We start from the raw sequence: 19,448 nt of genomic DNA, 5'->3' as shown, positions 1-19,448 counted from the left end.
ACTTTGTGGAGTATATGCTTTTATAGTATGTCCCTATGATTTTTTGAATTTCTCTGGAATCTGTTGTGATGTTACCTTGTTCATCTCTGATTTTATTAATTTGTGTCTCTTCTCTCTTTCTTTTGATCAGATTTGCTAAGGGTTTATCAATCTTGTTTATCCTTTCAAAGAACCAACTCTTTGTTTCATTAATTCTTTGGATTGTTCTTTTTGTTTCTATTTCATTAATTTCTGCCCTAATCTTTATTATTTCTTCCCATCTACTGATTTTTAGTTTGCCTTGTTTTCTTTTTCCAAGGCTTTAAGGCGAAGCATTAGGTCGTTTACTTGGGACCTTTCTAATTTCTTAATATAGGCAATCAAGGCTATAAATTTACCTCTTAGAACTGCCTTCATTGTGTCCCAGAGATTTTGGTATGTTGTGTTCTCATTATCATTTGACTCTATTAATTTTCTGATTTCCTTTTTGATTTCTTCATTGACCCATTCATCATTTAGTAGTGTATTATTTAGTTTCCATGATTTTTTGTATGCTCTATAGCCTTTCTTGCTACTGATTTGTAGTTTAATTCCATTGTGGTCAGATAGAATACAAGGAATTATTTCAATTTTCCTGAATTTGTTAAGATTTGCTTTGTGTCCTAATATATGGTCTATTTTAGAGAATGTTCCATGTGCTGCTGAAAAGAATGTATATTGTGCAGCCTTTGGATGAAATGTCCTGTATATATCTGTTAAGTCCATTCCTTCTATGACCTCATTTAGTCCAGATGCCTCTCTGTTTATTCTTTCCCGGGATGACCTGTCAATTGATGAGAGTGGGGTGTTAAAGTCACCCACCACCACTGTGTTTGGTGTTATCTGTGACCTTAGTTCTAATAGTGTTTGCTTGACGAATTTGGGAGCCCCCATGTTAGGTGCATATATGTTTAGGATTGTAATGTCCTCCTGTTGGAGTGTGCCCTTAATCAATATAAAGTGACCTTCCTTATCTTTCTTGACTAATGTCGGACTAAAGTCTACCCTGTCTGATATTAGGATAGCAACCCCTGCCTGTTTTCTAGGCCCATTTGCTTGAAACACCAACTTCCAACCTTTCACCCTAAGATAATGTCTATCCTTTGTAGAAAGGTGAGTTTCTTGGAGACAACAAATTGTAGGATCCTGCTTTTTAACCCAGTCTGCAAATCTATGTCTTTTCGTTGGGGCATTGAGGCCGTTGATATTAAAAGATATTATTGAAAGGTGTGTATTTTTGTTTGCCATTTTTGTGTGTGTGTGTGTGTTTCTGGTTCTACCTGCGCTCTGTTCTGTTAACTAGTATTTGAGTATAGCTTGTTTTTTCTAGGTTCCTTATATGTGTGCTTTTCCTTTTCTTCAGCATGGAGGAGTCTATCAAGTATTTTCTGTAGAGCTGGTTTTGTCTTCAAATACTCCTTTAACCTGCTTTTGTCATGGAATGTCTTTATTTCTCCATCTATTTGAATGGATAACTTTGCAGGATAAAGTAACCTTGGTTGACAGTTGTTATCTTTCAGAACTTGGAATATATCACTCCAAGCCCTTCTGGCTTTAAAAGTTTGTGTTGAATAATCTGCTGTAATCCTGATGGGCTTGCTTTTGTAGGTAACTTGATTTTTCTCTCTAACTGCTTTCAAAATTTTTTCTTTGGTGTGTGTGTTTGGAAGTTTGATTATAATATGGCGAGGAGAGGTTCTTTCCAGGTTTTGTCTGGCTGGGGTTCTAAAGGCTTCCTGTATCTGCATTGGCACCTCTTTCCCAATTTGGGGGAAATTTTCCTGTATGATTTTGTTGAAGATGCCTACTATGCCTCTGGAGTGGAGTTCTCCTTCTACTATGCCCTAAATTCTTATATTGGATCTTTTCATAGTGTCCCGAATATCTTGAAATTCCCACTCATACTTTTCTATAAGTTTGTCTTTCTCTTTGTTGGACTGCATTAGGTCTGCCACCTGGTCTTCTAGCTTAGATATTCTGTCCTCTCCCTCATCCATCCTACTGGTGAGATTTTCTACAGAGTTTTTTATTTCATTAACTGTGTTCTTCATTGCTAGTAATTCTGACTGGTTTTTCTTTATTATTTCTATTTCCTTATTTATGTCTTGTATTGCCTTCTTTATTTCATGAAATTGGTGTCCTGCATCTTCTTTGATTCCTTTGATTTCCTCTTTAAGAGCCTCTTTGACTCCTTTGATTTGTTCTCTGACTTCTTTGAACATATTTACAATCATTCTTTTGAACTGTTTCTCAGGCATTTCCTCTAACTTTTCTCACTGGAGGACATTTCTGATGCATTAATACTTTTAGGTGGGTTTATATCGTCTTGCTTTTTAGTGTTTCTTGTGTTATAATGTATATATTTTTGCATCTTGGATTAAGTTAATGCTTGGATATTCTAGCTAGCTGTGTATTCTTAGCTGTATCAATTGATTTGATGTAATATATTTTCAGGGTAGGACCTTAAGGTGTTAGGTGTGGCTCTTAAGACTCTCAGAGTATCTACAAAGATGTTCTTAGGGGTTGAGTTTCCCTGCTATAGGAGTATTCAAGCAGGCTGAGTGGAATAAAATACAGGTAGATTCTAAAATTTAACTAAACACTGTACACATTCAATCAAAAACAGCCCCGAGTATGTATGCAAGAGTAGTTATTATAACGACCAGATCCTCTATCAACAAAGAGGTTAAGATTTCTGGTCTGTTGAGGGATCCAAGTCAGCTTGTGACCAAGTGAGACCCTTCCCTGGTGCAATCCCAGTTACCTTGGATGATTTTGGTCTCAGTCAAGTTGCTGCCTGGGTCATTGGGCTGCTGTTCTGATTTCTGGAGCTGGGCACTTGCTTTTCCTGCGGGGCAAACCGAGCCTGGCAAGTGTGGCCCTGCAGATCAGCACCCCTGCTGCTGGAACTGCTGCTGCTCAAGCTGCCCCTGCTGGGACTGTAGCCACTGCTGCTGAAGGTGTTGCTGCTAGACCCACCGCTGCTGCTGCCTCTGCTGCTGCTGTAGCTGCCACTGCTGGAGCCACCACTGCTGCTGAAGCTGCTGCTGCTGTGTCCACTGCCGCTGCTCCCCCTGAAGCTGCTGCTGCCAAGTCTGCCGCTGCTGCCACTCCTGGGTCTGTTGCTGCTGGGGCTGCTGTTACCGGTGCTGGAGCCGCTGCTGTTGCTCCTGAACTCTGCTTCTGCTTGGGTCTCGCTGTTGGCGTGGCCGGGTCCTGGGCCGCTGCTCTGTTCGCCAGAACTGTGCTCAGGCGGTGGGGGAGGGGAGGGAGCCGCAGCTGCTCTGGATCTCTCGCTGCTCCTCGTGTTCTACCTCGCGGTCTGCCGTTGCTCACAGCCGCTTTCCCCTCACGTTTCCCGAGTCGCGGAGAGCGCGGTGTGAGGGAAAGCTCCGGCACCTGGCTTTTCCTGCGGCTCGAGCTGAGTCTGGCGGCTTTCTGGTACGCCGCGGCTGCGGCAGTTGGCCGAGCTGCCGGAGCCGCTTTTCCCGCCTGTGCAGGCTCTGGATGCTCTGGAACTCTTCTACTTCTCTGCTGCCGCTTCGATTTCCTATACACCTCACTTTTTAGTAAAAGTGTGTATTTTGCTGAGTTTTTTTGGTCTTTTTTCCCCCCTAGGCTGCTTTGGCGTGGTACCTACGCCGCCATCTTAACCGGAAGTCTGTTTGTTTTTTAAGACATGTTCTTTGTATATATTCCAGGCTGACTTGGACCTCACATTCCTGCCTCAGCCTTCTGAGTGCTGGGATGTGCCACCATGCCCAGCTGGTTCTATGTACTGTTTTTTACTTTTTAAAAATTTATTGATTGACATTATTTATAAAAAGGTTGTATTTTTATATCCCTTCTCCCCTGTTCCCATTCTACTGATTCTGATTCTGTGGAGGGGGGTTGTTTGATTTTTGCCTGTTTGTTTGTTTTGGATTTGCAAGGTAGGGTTTCACTCTAGCCCAGGCTGACCTGGAATCGGAATTTACTGTGTAGTCTCAGAGTAGCCTTGAACTCCTACCCCTGCCTCCCGAGTGCTGGGATTAAAGGTGTGTACCACCACGCCCAGTGTTTATTCTGTGTTCTTAAGGAACATTTGGAGGAGCTATAAAAAACCCAGAGCCAACAGAGAATTCTCAAAGATATAAAAGGGCCTCAGATTGAAATTCAAAGCCAGGGAATCATTTCTCTGAGTAGATGAAGCCAAAGGTAGTTACTAGAAAAGATGATAACATAACAGTAACACTAGTTGTTAAAAATATAAGATCTAGGGATCTGGAGAGATGGCTTAGTGGTTAAGGTGCTTGCCTGCAAAGCCAAAGGACACAGGTTCAATTCCCCAGGACCCATGTAAGCCAGATGCACAAGGGGCGCATGGGTCTGAAGTTCGTTTGCAGTGGCTGGAGGCCCTGGTGCACCCATTCTCTCTCTCTACCTGCCTATTTCTCTCTCTCTCAAATAAACAAATAAATAAAATTTAAAAAAAATAAAAAATTAAAAAAAAATCTACATTGAGATTCCATCTCCCTTATGTCAAATTGGCTACCATCATGAAAACAAATGATCATAAATGTTGGCAGGGATGTGGAAAAAGAGGAACCCTTCTACACTGTTGGTGAGAATACAATCTGGTCTAGTCATTTTGGAAATCAGTGTGGAGGTTCCTAAAACAGCTAGAGATTGATCTACCATATGACCCAGCTATAGCACTCCTAGGCATATATCCTAAGGACTCATCTCATTTTCTTAGAAGTACGTGCTCAACCATGTTTATTGCTGCTCAATTTATAACAGCTGGGAAATGGAACCAGCCTAGATGTCCCTCAACTGATGAGTGGATAATGAAGATGTGGCACATTTATACAATGGAGTTCTACTCAGCAGTAAAGAAAAATGAAGTTCTGAAATTTGCAGAAAAATGGATGGACCTGGAAAGGATTATACTAAGTGAGGTCACCCAGGCCCAGAAAGCCAAGCACCACATATTCTCCCTCATATGTGGATCCTAGCTACAGATGATTGGGCTTCTCTGTGAGAAGGAAAATACTTATTAGCAGAGGCCAGTAAGTTAAAAAGTAGATATAAAGGGAAGAGAAAGGAAGGGAGGAGGGTACTTAATAGGTTGGTATTGTATATATGTAAGTACAATGATTGAGATGGGGAGGTAATATGATGGAGAATGGAATTTCAAAGGGGAAAGTGTGGGTGTGGGGAAGGGAGGGTATTACCATGGGATTTTTAAAAAATTATTTATTTATTTATTTATTTGAGAGCGACAGACACAGAGAGAAAGACAGATAGAGGGAGAGAGAGAGAATGGGCGCGCCAGGGCTTCCAGCCTCTGCAAACGAACTCCAGACGCGTGTGCCCCCTTGTGCATCTGGCTAACGTGGGACCTGGGGAACTGAGCCTCGAACTGGGGTCCTTAGGCTTCACAGGCAAGCACTTAACCGCTAAGCCATCTCTCCAGCCCAGGATATTTTTTATAATCATGGAAAATGTTAATAAAAATTGAGAAAAAAAATCAGGTGTTTAGGTTTAACAGTTTGAGAGACCTCCAAGTTTAATATGTTTTGTAACAGACAGCTCAGAGGCGACTGGGTGTGGAGTTTTGATTTGGAGTTGCCCATTTTAAAGTTGAGGCTGAAGGCTCTGAGCCGGGGGCCAGAGACCATAGCAAAGAGTTCCTCACTATGGCTTGAGCTCAAAACAGTGAGAGAGAGGGCTGGTAATCCTAAGGGGACTCGTCTCCCAGCACCTTAGGGTACCTGGCTGCCTGGAAGCAGAGAAAAAAGAACCGCAACTGCCATAACTTTGGACAGGGGCCCTAGGAAGCGGAGGCTGATAAGCAGGCAACTTACCGTGAATAAGAAGGTCCACGGCCGGCTGGAATAGGAGAGGCCTCCCACAGTCACTGGTGCCTGGCCCCTTGGGGGGGGGGGGGGCTCAGCTCCACCTGGCTTTGGGCACCAGATGAAAGGTTTGACTGGGGTAAGGAAACAGATCAGAACAGATCGGTAAAGCTCAGGTTTATTGGCACAGTTCTCAGGCAAAGTTCACTGGTCCCAAGATGTGAGGCCAAAAAACTTGCATCTGGGACCTAAGGGGCAGGTTTACAAAGGGGAGGATGGGGTGAGATGACTTGCTAGCTAGGAACCAGGGGCAGGCTGAGAAAAGTAACTATTTCAAGGATGGAAGAGAGCAGAGGTCTCCTTATAAGGTTCCCACTAGGGAGGGGACCAGCCATTGGCCAGCAGGGGAGTCTTAAAACTGCTGGTCCCGTGGGCTGGAGAGATGGCTTAGCGGTTAAGTGCTCGACTATGAAGCCTATGGACCCTGGTTCTAGGCTCGGTTCCCCAGGTCCCAAGTTAGCCAGATGCACAAGAGGGTGCACACGTCTGGAGTTCCTTTGCAGTGGCTGGAAGCCCTGGCGCGCCCATTCTCTCTCTCTCCCTCTATCTGTCTTTCTTTCTGTGTCTGTTACTCTCAAATAAATAAATAAAAAATATTAAAAGAAAAAAAACTGCTGGTCCCAATCCTGCCTAGGAATGTGGGTGATGGGGTTATTGGAGGGCATAGCCATCATGTTAAGTCCTTCTGTTCTGAGCATGGTCGCCTAACAAAAGAGAGCTGGATGTGGTGGTACACGCCTTTAATCCCAGTTCAACCCAGAGGTGGGAGGGCTGCTGTGAGTTCAAGGCTACATGGTGAATTCTCCAGGTCAGTCTGGGCCAATGCGAGACCTTACCGTGAAAAACCAAAAAAAAAAAAAAGGAAAGAAAAGGTATCTATCTCCAGACCTCATATTCAAGATAGAAGTCTTATTAAAATATCAATTTTGGGCTGGAGAGATGGCTGAGTGGTTAAGGTGCTTGCCTGCAAAGCCTTAGGACCCAGGTTCGGTTCTCTAAGTCCCATGTAAGCTAGATGCATATGGTGGTGCATGCATCTGACGTTTGTTTGCAGTGGCTAGAGGCCCTAGTGTGCCCATTCTCTCTCTCTCTCACTCTGTCTCTAAGAAATAAATTAAATAAATTAAAAATATATCTATCACTTTGAAGTGTCTTGAGTATAATATTCCTTCTTTTATGCATAAAAACTCACCGTAAACAGTGAGCTCTAGAATGCAAAAGAGGGTTTCTTAACGACTTCCATGATTATAAAAAATATTTCATGGTAATGCCTTCCCTCCCCCACTTTCCCCTTTGAAACTCCATTCTCTATCATATCCCCTCCCCATCTCAATCAGTCTCTCTTTTATTTTGATGTCATGATCTTTTCCTCCTCTTGTGTAGGTAGTGTCAGGCACTATGAGGTCATGGATATCCAGGCCATTTTATGTCCAGGCCATTTTATGTCTGGAGGGAGCACGTTGTAAGGAGTCCTACCCTTCCTTTGGCTCTTACATTCTTTCCGCCACCTCTTCCGCATTAGACCCTGAGCCTTGGAAGGTGTGATCGAGATGTTACTCAGTACTCCAGTCATTTCTTTCCAGCACTATGATACCTTCTGAGTCATCCCAAGGTCACTGCCATCTAAAAAGAGAAGATTCTCTTCCCAAAGTGAAAGTAGCATTAATATAAGTGTATGAATATTAAGAGAAGTGCTTACTGGCCAGTTTGATAAGCATAGTATATACATTTCTCAGACATCAGCAGATGTTACACCCCTAGAGCTCATGACTACCCTTGTTTTAAGTTTTCAGTATCAGGGATGTATTCCCACCCATGGAGCGGGCCTCCAGTCCAATTGGAGGGCAGTTGGTTTCCACCATGACAGACATGCCACTATTGCACCCATTGGCTCATTTGGCCTGGCTGGCCAATTATAAGGCTTGCAGCGTCCACTGTTGAGTATCTTCACTGGTGGTATCTCTTTCTCCCATTGAACTACATGTAGAATGGCTTCTTCCAGCTTTCTGTCAGCTGGTCTAGATGGGGGATGTTATCAACTCAGTTCCAGCAGGATTTCTCAGTGGCCTTGCAGCCTAAGTATGTGGAGTCTTCAGCATTAGGGTCTTACCATCTATTCCTGGTGGGAAACCAAGGGCCTCAGCAATGCAGGCCATTATATTTTAATAGACATCATTTTGTTTTCCCTCAGCTTGAACATCTGACATATATGATTATCCTTTACAAGAAAATAGACTAGAGTTCAAGTAATTGTCTAAGTTTGCACAACTAGAAGATGACAAAGGTGATATTTCCGTTTGGGGCTGCTTGACCTCCCTCTACTGAGAGGAGAGTATGAAGAAGGTCTGCAAACACTGTGCATTTCTCTTGTGTGTTTACTTCAGCCTGCTTGCAACTAGACTGACACACTCAAAGAGTAGCTGCTTCAGAATACAGGTGACATGCTGCCATGGTGCTATGTCTGCACCGAGGCCTCACTATAATTTTGTGCCTTCCAAGGGCTGCTGTGTGGCTGTTGTATGGACTTGTACTCCTCTTATGATTGTTCTGGGCTGTAGGGATGGCTTAGCAGTTAAAAGTACTTGCCTACAAAGCCTAAGAACCCACGTAAGCCAGATGCACATGCTGGCACATGCATCTGGAATTCATTTACAGTGGCTAGAGGCCCTGGTGTGCCCATTCTCACTCTCTCTCTCTGTGTCTCTCATAAATAAGTAAATAAAAATAAAACATTAAAAAATAATAGTTCTAAAGCTGGGCGTGGTAGCACATGCCTTTAATCCCAGCACTCAGGAGGCAGAGGTAGGAGGATCAGCATGAGTTCAAGGCCACCCTGAGACTACATAGTGAATTCCAGGTCAGCCTGAATTAGAGTGAGACCCTACCTTGAAAAACCAAATAATAATAATAATAGTTCTAATTTGTGCATTCCAAGCTGCTGTATGACTGTTTGGTGGACTTGTACCCCTCTTATGATAGTTCTCATTTGTTCATTCCAAGGGTTGCTTAGTGGCTCCTGGGTGAACCTGTACCCCTTTTATAGTATTTCTGGTGGCAAGCATGATTTTTACGGAGTACTCATGATTATGAATGATTATCGTTTTGGTGAGGGTAGTGGGGAAAAGTGTCTGGTCAGGGAATAAAGTTCTATTTCTCTTTAGTAAACTTTAAAACATCTAAAGTTAAAGTGAGGTATGTAATGCTCATAGTTGGTCAGATAATAGAATGTGCCAGCCTGGCCAAAAGTGATTGTTTCTGGCTAAAGGTGATTATTTCTCTTTAGTGGAGATTATTATAAAGTATCTAATTTATAGCATATCTTTCTTCTCCATGCTAGGTTTATCTTGATGTATGCCACCGTTCTCTGCACTCAGTATAATTCTGCTCTTACAACTACAATAGTTGGTTGTATTAAGGTAAGATTAATAAAAAATACTGTTTCTGTTGGATACCTGCTTCGTTTGAACATTGTTTCTGTAACTCAAGAAGCTGGATGTAGCCTTAGGTCTCAGAGTTTTACTTCCTCATACATTGTAATACTGCTTTGGTAAATTGCAGTGATAGTTTTCATACCATTTTTTTTCTAAACTTTTAAAAATATTTTATTTAGGCGGGTATGGTGTACGCCTTTAATCCCAGCACTCAGGAGGCAGAGGTAGGAGGATTGCCCAGAGTTTGAGGCCAGCTTGAGACTACACAGTGAATTCCAGGTCAGCCTGAGCTAGAGTGAGACCCTACCTTGGGAACCCCCCCCCCAAAAAAAAATATTATTTGCAAGGAGAGAGAATATAAATGAATGAATGAATGAGAATATGAATATGGGCATGCCAGGGCCTCCTCCTGCCACTGCAAATGAGCTCCAGATGCATGCACCACTTTGTACAGCTGGCTTTATGTGGATAATGGGTAATTGAACCTAGGACATCATGCTTTGCAAACAAGCACCTTTAACTACTGAGCAATCTACCCAACCCTAAACCAATTTTTAAGAAGTTAGGAACAAAGGCTGGGGAGTTGGCTCAGCAGTTAAAGACACTTGCTTGCAAAGTCTGCAGGACTGCATTCAATTCCCTAGTCATTTTGTGAGATAACACAGCAGCAGGGAGCAAAGGCAATAATGAACTAATCAGACAATCCACAAAAAAAAAAAAAAAAAAAAAAAGAAAGCCAGCTGCACAAAGTGACACATGCAGCAGCAGCAACAAACTCCAGATGGGAATCCATATTCACTCCCTGGTGAGCATCTCTTGAAACTCCAATGAGAACAACTATGTCCTCTGAGCTTAGCTGTTCTGTGGGGAGAGGATGCCTGCCAGAAGCTAATCAAAAGGGTTTCCTGTGCCTAAGCCATATTCAGGCCTACTTTAAAAATATGTACCTGACATTTTAAGTGATGCCATTTCTTCCTGATTCATATTATTTAAGGAAGATTCGTTTGTCTTCAAGCAGAAAAGCCAAGTCAATGACTATTCACTAAAGTTTGTTGAAGGCAGAGGCTTTTTTCATCAGGCTTTATGATTCTAGTACTTTAACATTGAGAACACCCTCGTATGTCTGAATTAGCTTTTGGGCTTGCTTTCTGTGACCTTTTGGAAACAGAGGGCTGATGCCCTTGTAACTTCCTCTCTCGGTCCTCATGAGTCCAGCGAGGGCAGGAGTTGCAAAGGTCAAGGTCTTGATTATATATTAGGTTTCTCTTTGACCCCCAATGGAGTGGGGCTCATCACTGTCCTGTTAGAAACTGGATTGGAAGCCAAGCATGGTGGCGCATGCCTTCCGAGAATCAAGAGGCAGAGGTAGGAGGATCTCCATGAGTTCAAGGCCACCCTGAGACTACATAATGAATTCCAGGTCAGCCTGGGCTAGAGTAAAACTCTACCTTGAAAAAAAAAAAAAAAACTGGATTGGATTTAAACTCCAGAAAATCTAGAGTTCCAAATCATGGAATTGGAGTTACACTTCTAAATGAAGCTTAACTAGTTAATTGTATGTATTCTCCCAGAAAGCTAGAGACAATCTATAATCAAGGGTTTAGTGTGGCTGAGACAGTTTTGACCCTTCAAATTAGCTCTCAGGGATGTTTTGGTTTGGCAAAATGACTTAAAGAGCAAAATGCATGGCTTTTATCTTCAGAATAAAAACAGCAAGAACATGAAAGACTGGAGATGGTACTGTTTTTAGTCAGGGAGAAAGATGGCTCAGGAAAGCCTATAGTTCATCACAATAACCAAACCTTTTTGCTTTGCATTTCTTTGAATGCTTTACTGTGGGCAGCATAGCATACTGTCATGCTCATGTAAAAGTCTGCACTTTTTTTTTTTTTTTTAATCTATAAACTTCTCTTATAGTAGTCTAAGAACCTCCCCCAGCCAACACCCCCAACCCTGGCTTACTAGGTACAAAGGGATTAGTTCTACAAAGGGAAGGGGAAAACTGGATTGTCTGATTAGTTCATTATTGCCTTTGCTTCCTGCTGCTGTGTGATCTCACTGTTGAAAGATGGTTTGCTCATACCATCACACAGATGGGAATCCTCTGAAATCCTAGCTGGTCAGTTGAGTTTTTTTTTATTATTGTCAGTCACGTTATTTTCCCAAGGGACTTTAAGCTTCCTTCTGTGTTTAAGGATCCCAGCATCACAAACATTAGGATCAAATTCCTTGTTTCCCTGAGTATGGTGGGAAAATCACTCAGAATTACTAGCTAAAAATAGAAGTTCCAACCTGCTCCAGTTATACAGAATCTCAATCTATAGGATAGAACCTGGAAAGATACAAAGTTTCCAGGTGATTCTGAGGTACACTGAAGCTTGAGGGTTGACTTCTTAGTTTTGAGTTAACAGGATGCTGTTCTGTACTTTCTGATGAGTTCTATTTGGGGAAGGTTGCTTAGGATCTCTTGATATAGCCCTTATTTTCCCTCATTTCTGATTTTAGAAGCAAGGGTTGTGTTCTCTATTCTCCTCTGTTCTGAAGTTCCCTATATGGCTTATGTTAATCCATTTGATTCCAAAACAAGTCCTATGGTGGCTTTCCCAGCATACCTGGTAATAACCTTACATGATATATACCATGGTTTTTAAAGAATATATTGCACTTTATTTTGTTGCATCTAGAAGAGTCCAGGTACTAAATGCTTGTAACATTTATAGCACATGGCAATTGGAGATTGGGGAGGAATTGAATTTATAGTTTAAAGTTGTTTTCTACTTTTGTATTCTGAGGACAATTAAAAGGAAGTCAGCATATATCTGTACTTTGGAGTGTCAGTTGATGTGATTTTGGGTATAATACTTGGAAATGGCTCAGCAATTGAAGACACTTGTATGTAAAGCCTGCTGGCTCAGGTTCAGTTTCTCAACACCCAGCTAAAGCTGGATACAAAGTGACATGCTTCTGTGATCTTAGCTTCCATGACAGTGGCAGGTGGGGCCAGGAGAATCCAAAGATAGCAGGCCAGCTAGTCTGATATTCTTTTGCAATCTGCCAGTTTGTTTGCAGTAACAAGAGACCCTGTTTCATAGAAGATGGAGCACAGTACCTCAGGATTGTCCTCTGACTTCTATATGCATGCCATGGCAGATGTGCCCTGCCTCCACAAAGAAATAAGTGGGAAAAATAAAAGGGAAATGCCTGTGTGTGAGTCTCTCCTGTAATAAGACAGCAGTTATTATAGTGGGTGAAAAACCCTTCAGTCATACCACAAAGCAGAGCAAGTATTGATATTGTGGTGTTCTTCATGTAAGTGGGAACATTTCTCTTTTAGAGAAATATATTGAGAAAAGTCTGTTGTCCTTTGCTCACACTACACTCATTCAGGGTGGGTTCTCCCTTGCTCACATTACACACAGTTTAGGGTTGATGGACTTTTGTTGCCACCATGTGCTTACGTGCTTACTCATTTTCCTATTTCAATTGTAGCATGGGTGTCTTATATGTACATTTAACAACCTCAGTTAAGCCTAGGTACTAATATATTGGTATTTTTCTTTTTTAGAATATATTAGTAACTTATATTGGAATGGTTTTTGGGGGTGATTATATATTTACATGGACAAATTTCATTGGCTTAAATATCAGGTAAGTAAAATTATTGACTTTTTTTACTTCCTTGACTAGTGGGACTTCTTTTTTATATTACTTAAATGGATGCATAGTGTTCCATTATGAATTTAAATAATCTCTGCTACTTAGCTTTTATCCAACATTTTGCTATTATAAAAGTATTAGGGGCTGGAGAAATGGCTTAGTGGTTAAGGCATTTTTGATTCTCCAGTACCCACATAAGCCAGATGCATGAGATGACACATGCATCTGCAGTTCATTTGCAGTGGCTGGAGGCCTGGCATGCCCATTCTTCCCTTCTCTCTCTCTCTCTGCCTTTCTCTCTCTCTCAAATAAATAAATAAAAATATATATATATTAATATTTTTTTGTCCATTTTTTATTTATTTATTATTTGAGAGCGACAGACACAGAGAGAAAGACAGATAGAGGGGGAGAGAGAGAATGGGCACGCCAGGGCTTCCAGCCTCTGCAAACGAACTCCAGATGCGTGCACCCCCTTGTGCATCTGGCTAACATGGGACCTGGGGAACCGAGCCTTGAACCGGGGTCCTTAGGCTTCACAGGCAAGCGCTTAACCGCTAAGCCATCTCTCCAGCCCAATATATATATTTTTAAAAGCATTAAATTTTTCCCTCTTCCCTCCTCCATGGTTTCTGTGTTTCAGTATTGCTGGAAGCCTGGTGTATTCTTACATTACTTTTACTGAAGAGCAGCTGAGCAAACAGTCAGAAGCCAGTAACAAACTGGACATTAAAGGGAAAGGAGCTGTGTGACCAGAGGACTGCAACTGCACATGCCCAAGTTTCTTATTGGCTTAAAGCTGGGCAGCTCCCTACAGATACTGAATATCCTGATCGTGGGATTACCATTTGTTTGCACTTGTATGATATGGGGATTGTTTGTGGTCTTTGAAAATTTTATCAGAGAAACTTTTAATTGATGTTAAGTATGTTGTTTGAATTAATTTATATCAGCTTGGAAAATGTAGTAGGCTTTCAATTTATTTTTCAATTCTGACAGTGAAACATCATTTTTTTGAAAATATTTATTCCATAGTTTGATATCCAGGGGACCCTGAGAGCTGCATGTATAGTGTGCTCCCTCTGGAGCCTCACCATTCTGTCTGGAGCAGTTGAGCTTTCCTCTGCTGGGAAGGCAGCACCTTTGCTCTGGATTGCACATTTGCCTCTGTTCCTTGGGCACTATTAACCTAGACAGTCTGTATTTTGGTGTCTTAATTAGGAGACTAGAGAGGCGCTTTTTTCCCCCCAATTTCAAAGTTTTACTTGTAGGATCCACAACTTGCTTATAGGCTTTAAGAAAAGCAATTTGCAAGTGTTTTATAGTCCTCATGTATCAGGAACCCATGGCAGGTTTGCATGGGTCAAGCTGAAGCATAGTCTCTACAGACACAGTAGAATATCTTTCCTCAGAAGATTTGCAGGTGTACCTAGGCTTGGGTGCTTTTGTTTTCCTTATTACACCCTCTTTCACTGAGAAAAGACTTAATGATCAGCACTTTTGCTAAGTTTGGGGACACAGTGCTTGCTCTCAAGAAGTTTATAATTCTTCAGCCAGAAGTGGTGGCCTGGACCCTAACTGAGAGAGGATACAGATGCAAGAAGTTAGTAACATGTGAGCAAAAGCTGTGTGCAGCTTTGAGGTGCACCACCCTGAAATGGAAGTGGTGTTTCAATCTCAGAGGACTTTCATACTGTATTTCTCCTCTATCTGAGAGACTACACAGCTGTTAGAATTCTGAGTAGCTGGAGCTCTTCCTCCCCTGTTGCATGTACTCTTATCTCCTGGTAGCTGTTTTATACAGGCTCTTATACCTGGTTTTCCCCTCTGTGAGGAAGAAAGTACTCAGAATAAAGGAGGGAGTGACTACAGAACTACTTAGGCACTCTCAGCAAATGTAGCTGCAGTCCCTCTTTCATTGTGAGACTATGGGCAACAGAGGCCTGGGCAGTATGTGTATGTGTTTCCTGAGAAACATGACCCTGTGCCTAATTGCCTTGGGACTGCCTAGGAAACAATTTTAAAAACTCAATACAATTGTTGCTACTGTATGTTGCACTTGCTTCTTCCTGATTTTGTTGTTATTGTTTTTTTTTTTTTTTAATTTCAGAGTGACAGAGAAAGAGGGAGAGAGAGAGAAAGAGAAAGAGAAAGAGAGAGAAAGAAAGGAAGAGAATGGGTGTGCCAGGGCCTCCAGCCCCTGCAAACAAACTCCAGACACGTACACCCCTTGTGCATCTGGCTAACATGGGTCCTAGGGAATTGAGCTTTGAACCGGGGTCTTTAGGTTTCACAGGCAAGTGCTTAACCACTAAGCCATCTCTCTAGCCCTGTTTTTGTTTTTTAAATACAGTGGCACATGCCTTTAATCCCAGCACTTGGGAGGCTGAGGTAGGGTCACTATGAGTTTGAGGCCAGCCTGAGACTACATAGTGAATTCCAGGTCAGCCTGGGCTAGAGTGAGACCGTACCTTGAAAAAACAAAAAACAAAAATTTTGTATTATAATAGCAAATTTCAAAATATGAAAGTTACTTTTTATCTCAGAGGTGGGTCATTATATTTCAGAATGGTAGTCCAATGATGACTTGCTGAGTTACCCTGCCCCAGGTCTCTTTTGTTCCCTTTGAATTAAATGCACTTGACCTCTGCCTCCTGGCAGATCACAGTTGTCAGAATACAAGTCACTGCACCAATACCATTTCTTAAACTTGCCATCTAGCCCTTGGTGATATGAGGAGATATTCTACAGTTTTGTTTTGTTTCAGTTTTTAACTTAGTTTATTTCAAAAATACTTTTAAAGAAAGGATCTACTTGGTTAGACTTACTGTCTCATAAGTGTTTTTTACAGATTATTTTGTTCACAAATCTTTCATTTTCCATGCAGATAATCAACTGATTTTTGCCTATAAGTGTTCACCTCTTAGTTTTTCAATATAGAGTCTATTTACCAGTTTACTTAGTGTTTTAAAAGGTATGTAAATCAGGTGACATCAACTAAAAAAAAAATTATGTGCCGAATTATTTTTATAATGCTGTCAAATAAAATGCTTTTTTTTTTTTTGAAAACATGTACTAGAATTCCTTTGTATAGCTTAAAGAGTAATTAAGAGCCAGAAGTTTGCTTACAGTTAAGAGGGTCATGACACTGAGGTACTTGGTTGAGATCCAATAATGGGGGATACTGTTCCATGCTAATGCTTTGCTAAATAGCACGTATGGCTAAATAGCCAGTGTATTTGGCACACCTGTAGTAAATCTGAAGGAAAAAAAGATATGAACCTTTCTGCCTGCAGGGCATTTCACTTGTATAATCAGTTGTCTTAGTCTTTGAACAGCTTCACTAGTTAAAACTCCCAAAATAGAGCCAGGCGTGGTGGCACACGCCTTTAATCCCAGCACTCGGGAGGCAGAGGTAGGAGGATTGCTGTGTGTTCGAGTCCACCCTGAGACTCCATAGTGAATTCCAGGTTAGCCTGGGCTAGAGTGAGACCCTACCTCAAAAAACCAAAAAAAAAACATTGACCCAGGAGGTCACTTTGGTACAGGTACACTAAACATGTTAGAAATAGGAACATATTAAGGCATTTCCTAGGTGATTGTTGGCTCTCAAGCTGACACCCAAACCATTACAATCTGCCTTTTGGCATTTGGTCGTTACTTCATTTAATGGTGTACAAATGGCTTAAGCAAGGCCAGAAGACTTGTCCTGAGAAATTTAAAACTGGAATTTGATTCCGACTTTTAAAATTTTTCCCAAAGAGTATATACCAGACAACATTATCACATTAAGAGAATGCAAATTAGGAAGGTTAAGTGCCTTATCGTGTCTGAGGATGCTGTCGACAAATGGTGAAAGAATAGTGAACTTGTATATGAAAGATGTAAGAATACAAGGGTAAAGGAATTTCATTCTTAGAAAAGTATAAAAGGTTCCCTCACAGAAATAGCATTTGAGCTGATTCTTTAATGTAAAATCTAACCAGATGCCTTACCATACTCTTTATTTCCTACCTTCACATGTGTTATCTCCACAGCAGCTGTGTAATCAGATTTAAGCTTTATGAAGACAGAAATTTTGCTCTGTTCAGTTCATTCAGTTGCTGAATGGATAATTTTAAGCTGAGTCATCAATTAAGAGTGACATTTTTATTTATAGTGTTTGGTATAGAAGGATAATAACAGTATCTGAATTGTACAGTATAGGTCAGAGATACAAATTCCTGTTTGTGGGAATGAAGGTGGATCCAAATGCATCCATCAATACAAGAGTGACTGGGTGGCAGGACTTTGTTCACTTGCTAGAAGGCAGAGATGAAAGAAGCCAGACCACCTGTCATTCAGACAGCCTGTGATTAACAATGACTAATGTACAGGAGGTACTCCAGGCTATTTTTGCATCATAACAGGATCCCTAGAGAAGGGTGGAGATGCAGGAGGAAGGCAAGTGGCCATATCTGTTTTAGGAGATAGAATTAGTAGGTGATGATGGCTTTTAAAAAAGTAGTAAATCTTGGGCTAGAGGGATGACTTAGCTGTTAGGGTGCTTTCATGCAAAGCCTAAGGTCCTAGGTTCAATTCCCAAGTACCCACGTAAGCCAGATGCACATGATATTGCAGCTAGAGTTGAAGCTCTGGCTCATCTATTCTCTCTCTGCCTCTTTTTCTCTCTCTCAAATAAATGAATAAAATATTTTAAAAAATAGTAAATCTTGGTGATGCTACCTAAACAAGCAGTGTGCTGTTTGTGTGTGGAAGAAATGTCAAATACTTATAAAGTAAGCTACATCTGGGTCTCCACTTGGCCAACTTCCTGGGAAACTCAGAAATCTCATTACTAGGCATAGTGGCTCATGCCTGTAATACCACTATTCAAGAGGCTTAAGGTAGAAGGATTGCAAGTTTGAGGTCAGCTTGGGCCCCATAATAACCTTGAGGCTAGCATGGGCTTCATGGAAGGTGCTGTATGTAGCATGTGCCATGGATGCCATTTTGGTTGTGCACATTTCTGTCAGCCTCTTAGGGGAGATACACAACATTTCTTCACCATCATACACAAACATCAAAAGAAGAAAATGGGGCTGGAGAGATGGCTTAGCAGTTAAGCGCTTGTCTGTGAAGCCTAAGGACCCTGGTTCAAGGCTCCATTCCCCAGAACCCACGTTAGCCAGATGCACAAGGGGGTGCATATGTCTGGAGTTCGTTTGCAGTGGCTGGAGGCCCTGGCATGCCCATTCTCTCTCTCTCTCTCTCTTTCTCTGTCTGTCTGTCACTCTTAAATAAATAAATAAAAATAAACCAAAAAGAAAAAAAAAAAGAGTAGGAGAATCTTGTATTTTCTTTAAAAAAAAAAAAGAAGAAGAAAATGCCTTTTACCTTAGAAATAAGAGGTTTTTTTTTTACCAAACAAATTAGCACACTTGGTTGCTATTGCTGGCATTTGATGTTTGAGCTGCTCTATTTCCTCTGCCTATGGAAATAAATCCTGAGCTGCACTTTGTACTGCCCCACTTGTTTGTAATAAAAAGGTAACAAAGATATGTTTTTCATTGACACAATATTTTTTTTTAAAGTTTTTTGGTTCATTTTTTATTTATTTATTTGAGAGAGAAAGACACATAGAGGGAAAGAGAGAGAATGGGTGCGCCAGGGCTTCCAGCCACTGCAAACGAACTCCAGACGCGTGCGCCCCCTTGTGCATCTGGCTAACATGGGACCTGGGGAACCGAGCCTCGAACCGGGGTCCTTAGGCTTCACAGGCAAGCGCTTAACCGCTAAGCCATCTCTCCAGCCCGACACAATATTTTTTAGTTCTTTCTCAGCACTTGGGAGGCAGAGGTAGGAAAATTGCTGTGAGTTCAAGGCCACTATGAGACTGTATAGTGAATTCCAGGTCAGCCTGGGCTACAGCAAAGCCCTACCTCAAAAAAAGGAGGGGGCTTTCCAGTTCACCAGTTCATTTAAGGTAAATACAAGGTAACAATGCCCTATGGCTTGTGTGTTCCTATGCTTAAATCATTCTACTCCTCAGTCCTCTTGATAGGGAAGAAAGGATGGATGTGTGAGAGAAGAAACATTTAACCAAAGATGATGTTAATGACTGCATAGCCCAGTCACCTCTGGATTCCACCAAGGGTCTGAATCCACTTGTGAAATCAAGAAGGGTTTCAAGGGCTGGAGAGATGTCTCAGCAGTTTCGGCACTTGACAGCACAGCCTAAGAACCTTGGTTCGATTCCCCAGTGTCCATGTAAAGTCAGATGCACAAGGTGGCGAATGCATTTGGAGTTCATTTGCAGTGGCTAGAGGCCCTGGTGCACCAATTCTCTCCCATATTTATGCCTCTCTCTCACTCAAAATAAATAATTAAATAGTACTGAAATAGTAATATACATTTCGTTCTTTGAGTTGAGGTTCATGTTGAAAAGAGAACTACCTGTTAC

General features: G+C 41.7%; 1 protein-coding gene across 2 annotated transcripts in view; it reads left to right on the top strand.

Moving 5' to 3' along the window:
• The window catches only part of Slc35d1 (solute carrier family 35 member D1), a 63,048-nt gene extending 47,953 nt beyond the window's left edge, over positions 1–15,095 (top strand). For both annotated transcript variants that reach the window (XM_004661734.2, XM_045150731.1), the window contains 3 exons: positions 9,256–9,334; positions 12,915–12,997; positions 13,650–15,095. In XM_004661734.2, coding sequence (XP_004661791.1) covers positions 9,256–9,334; positions 12,915–12,997; positions 13,650–13,758 — 271 coding nt within the window. In that variant the 3' untranslated portion in view covers positions 13,759–15,095. The remainder of the gene's footprint in view (positions 1–9,255; positions 9,335–12,914; positions 12,998–13,649) is intronic.
• The last annotated feature ends 4,353 nt before the right edge of the window (positions 15,096–19,448 follow it).

Source organism: Jaculus jaculus, chromosome 5 (assembly GCF_020740685.1).
Source record: "Jaculus jaculus isolate mJacJac1 chromosome 5, mJacJac1.mat.Y.cur, whole genome shotgun sequence".
NCBI classification, from domain to species: domain Eukaryota; kingdom Metazoa; phylum Chordata; class Mammalia; order Rodentia; family Dipodidae; genus Jaculus; species Jaculus jaculus.
The sequence above is the reverse complement of the archived record's forward strand: the minus strand, read 5'-3'. Positions and strand labels throughout refer to the sequence as shown.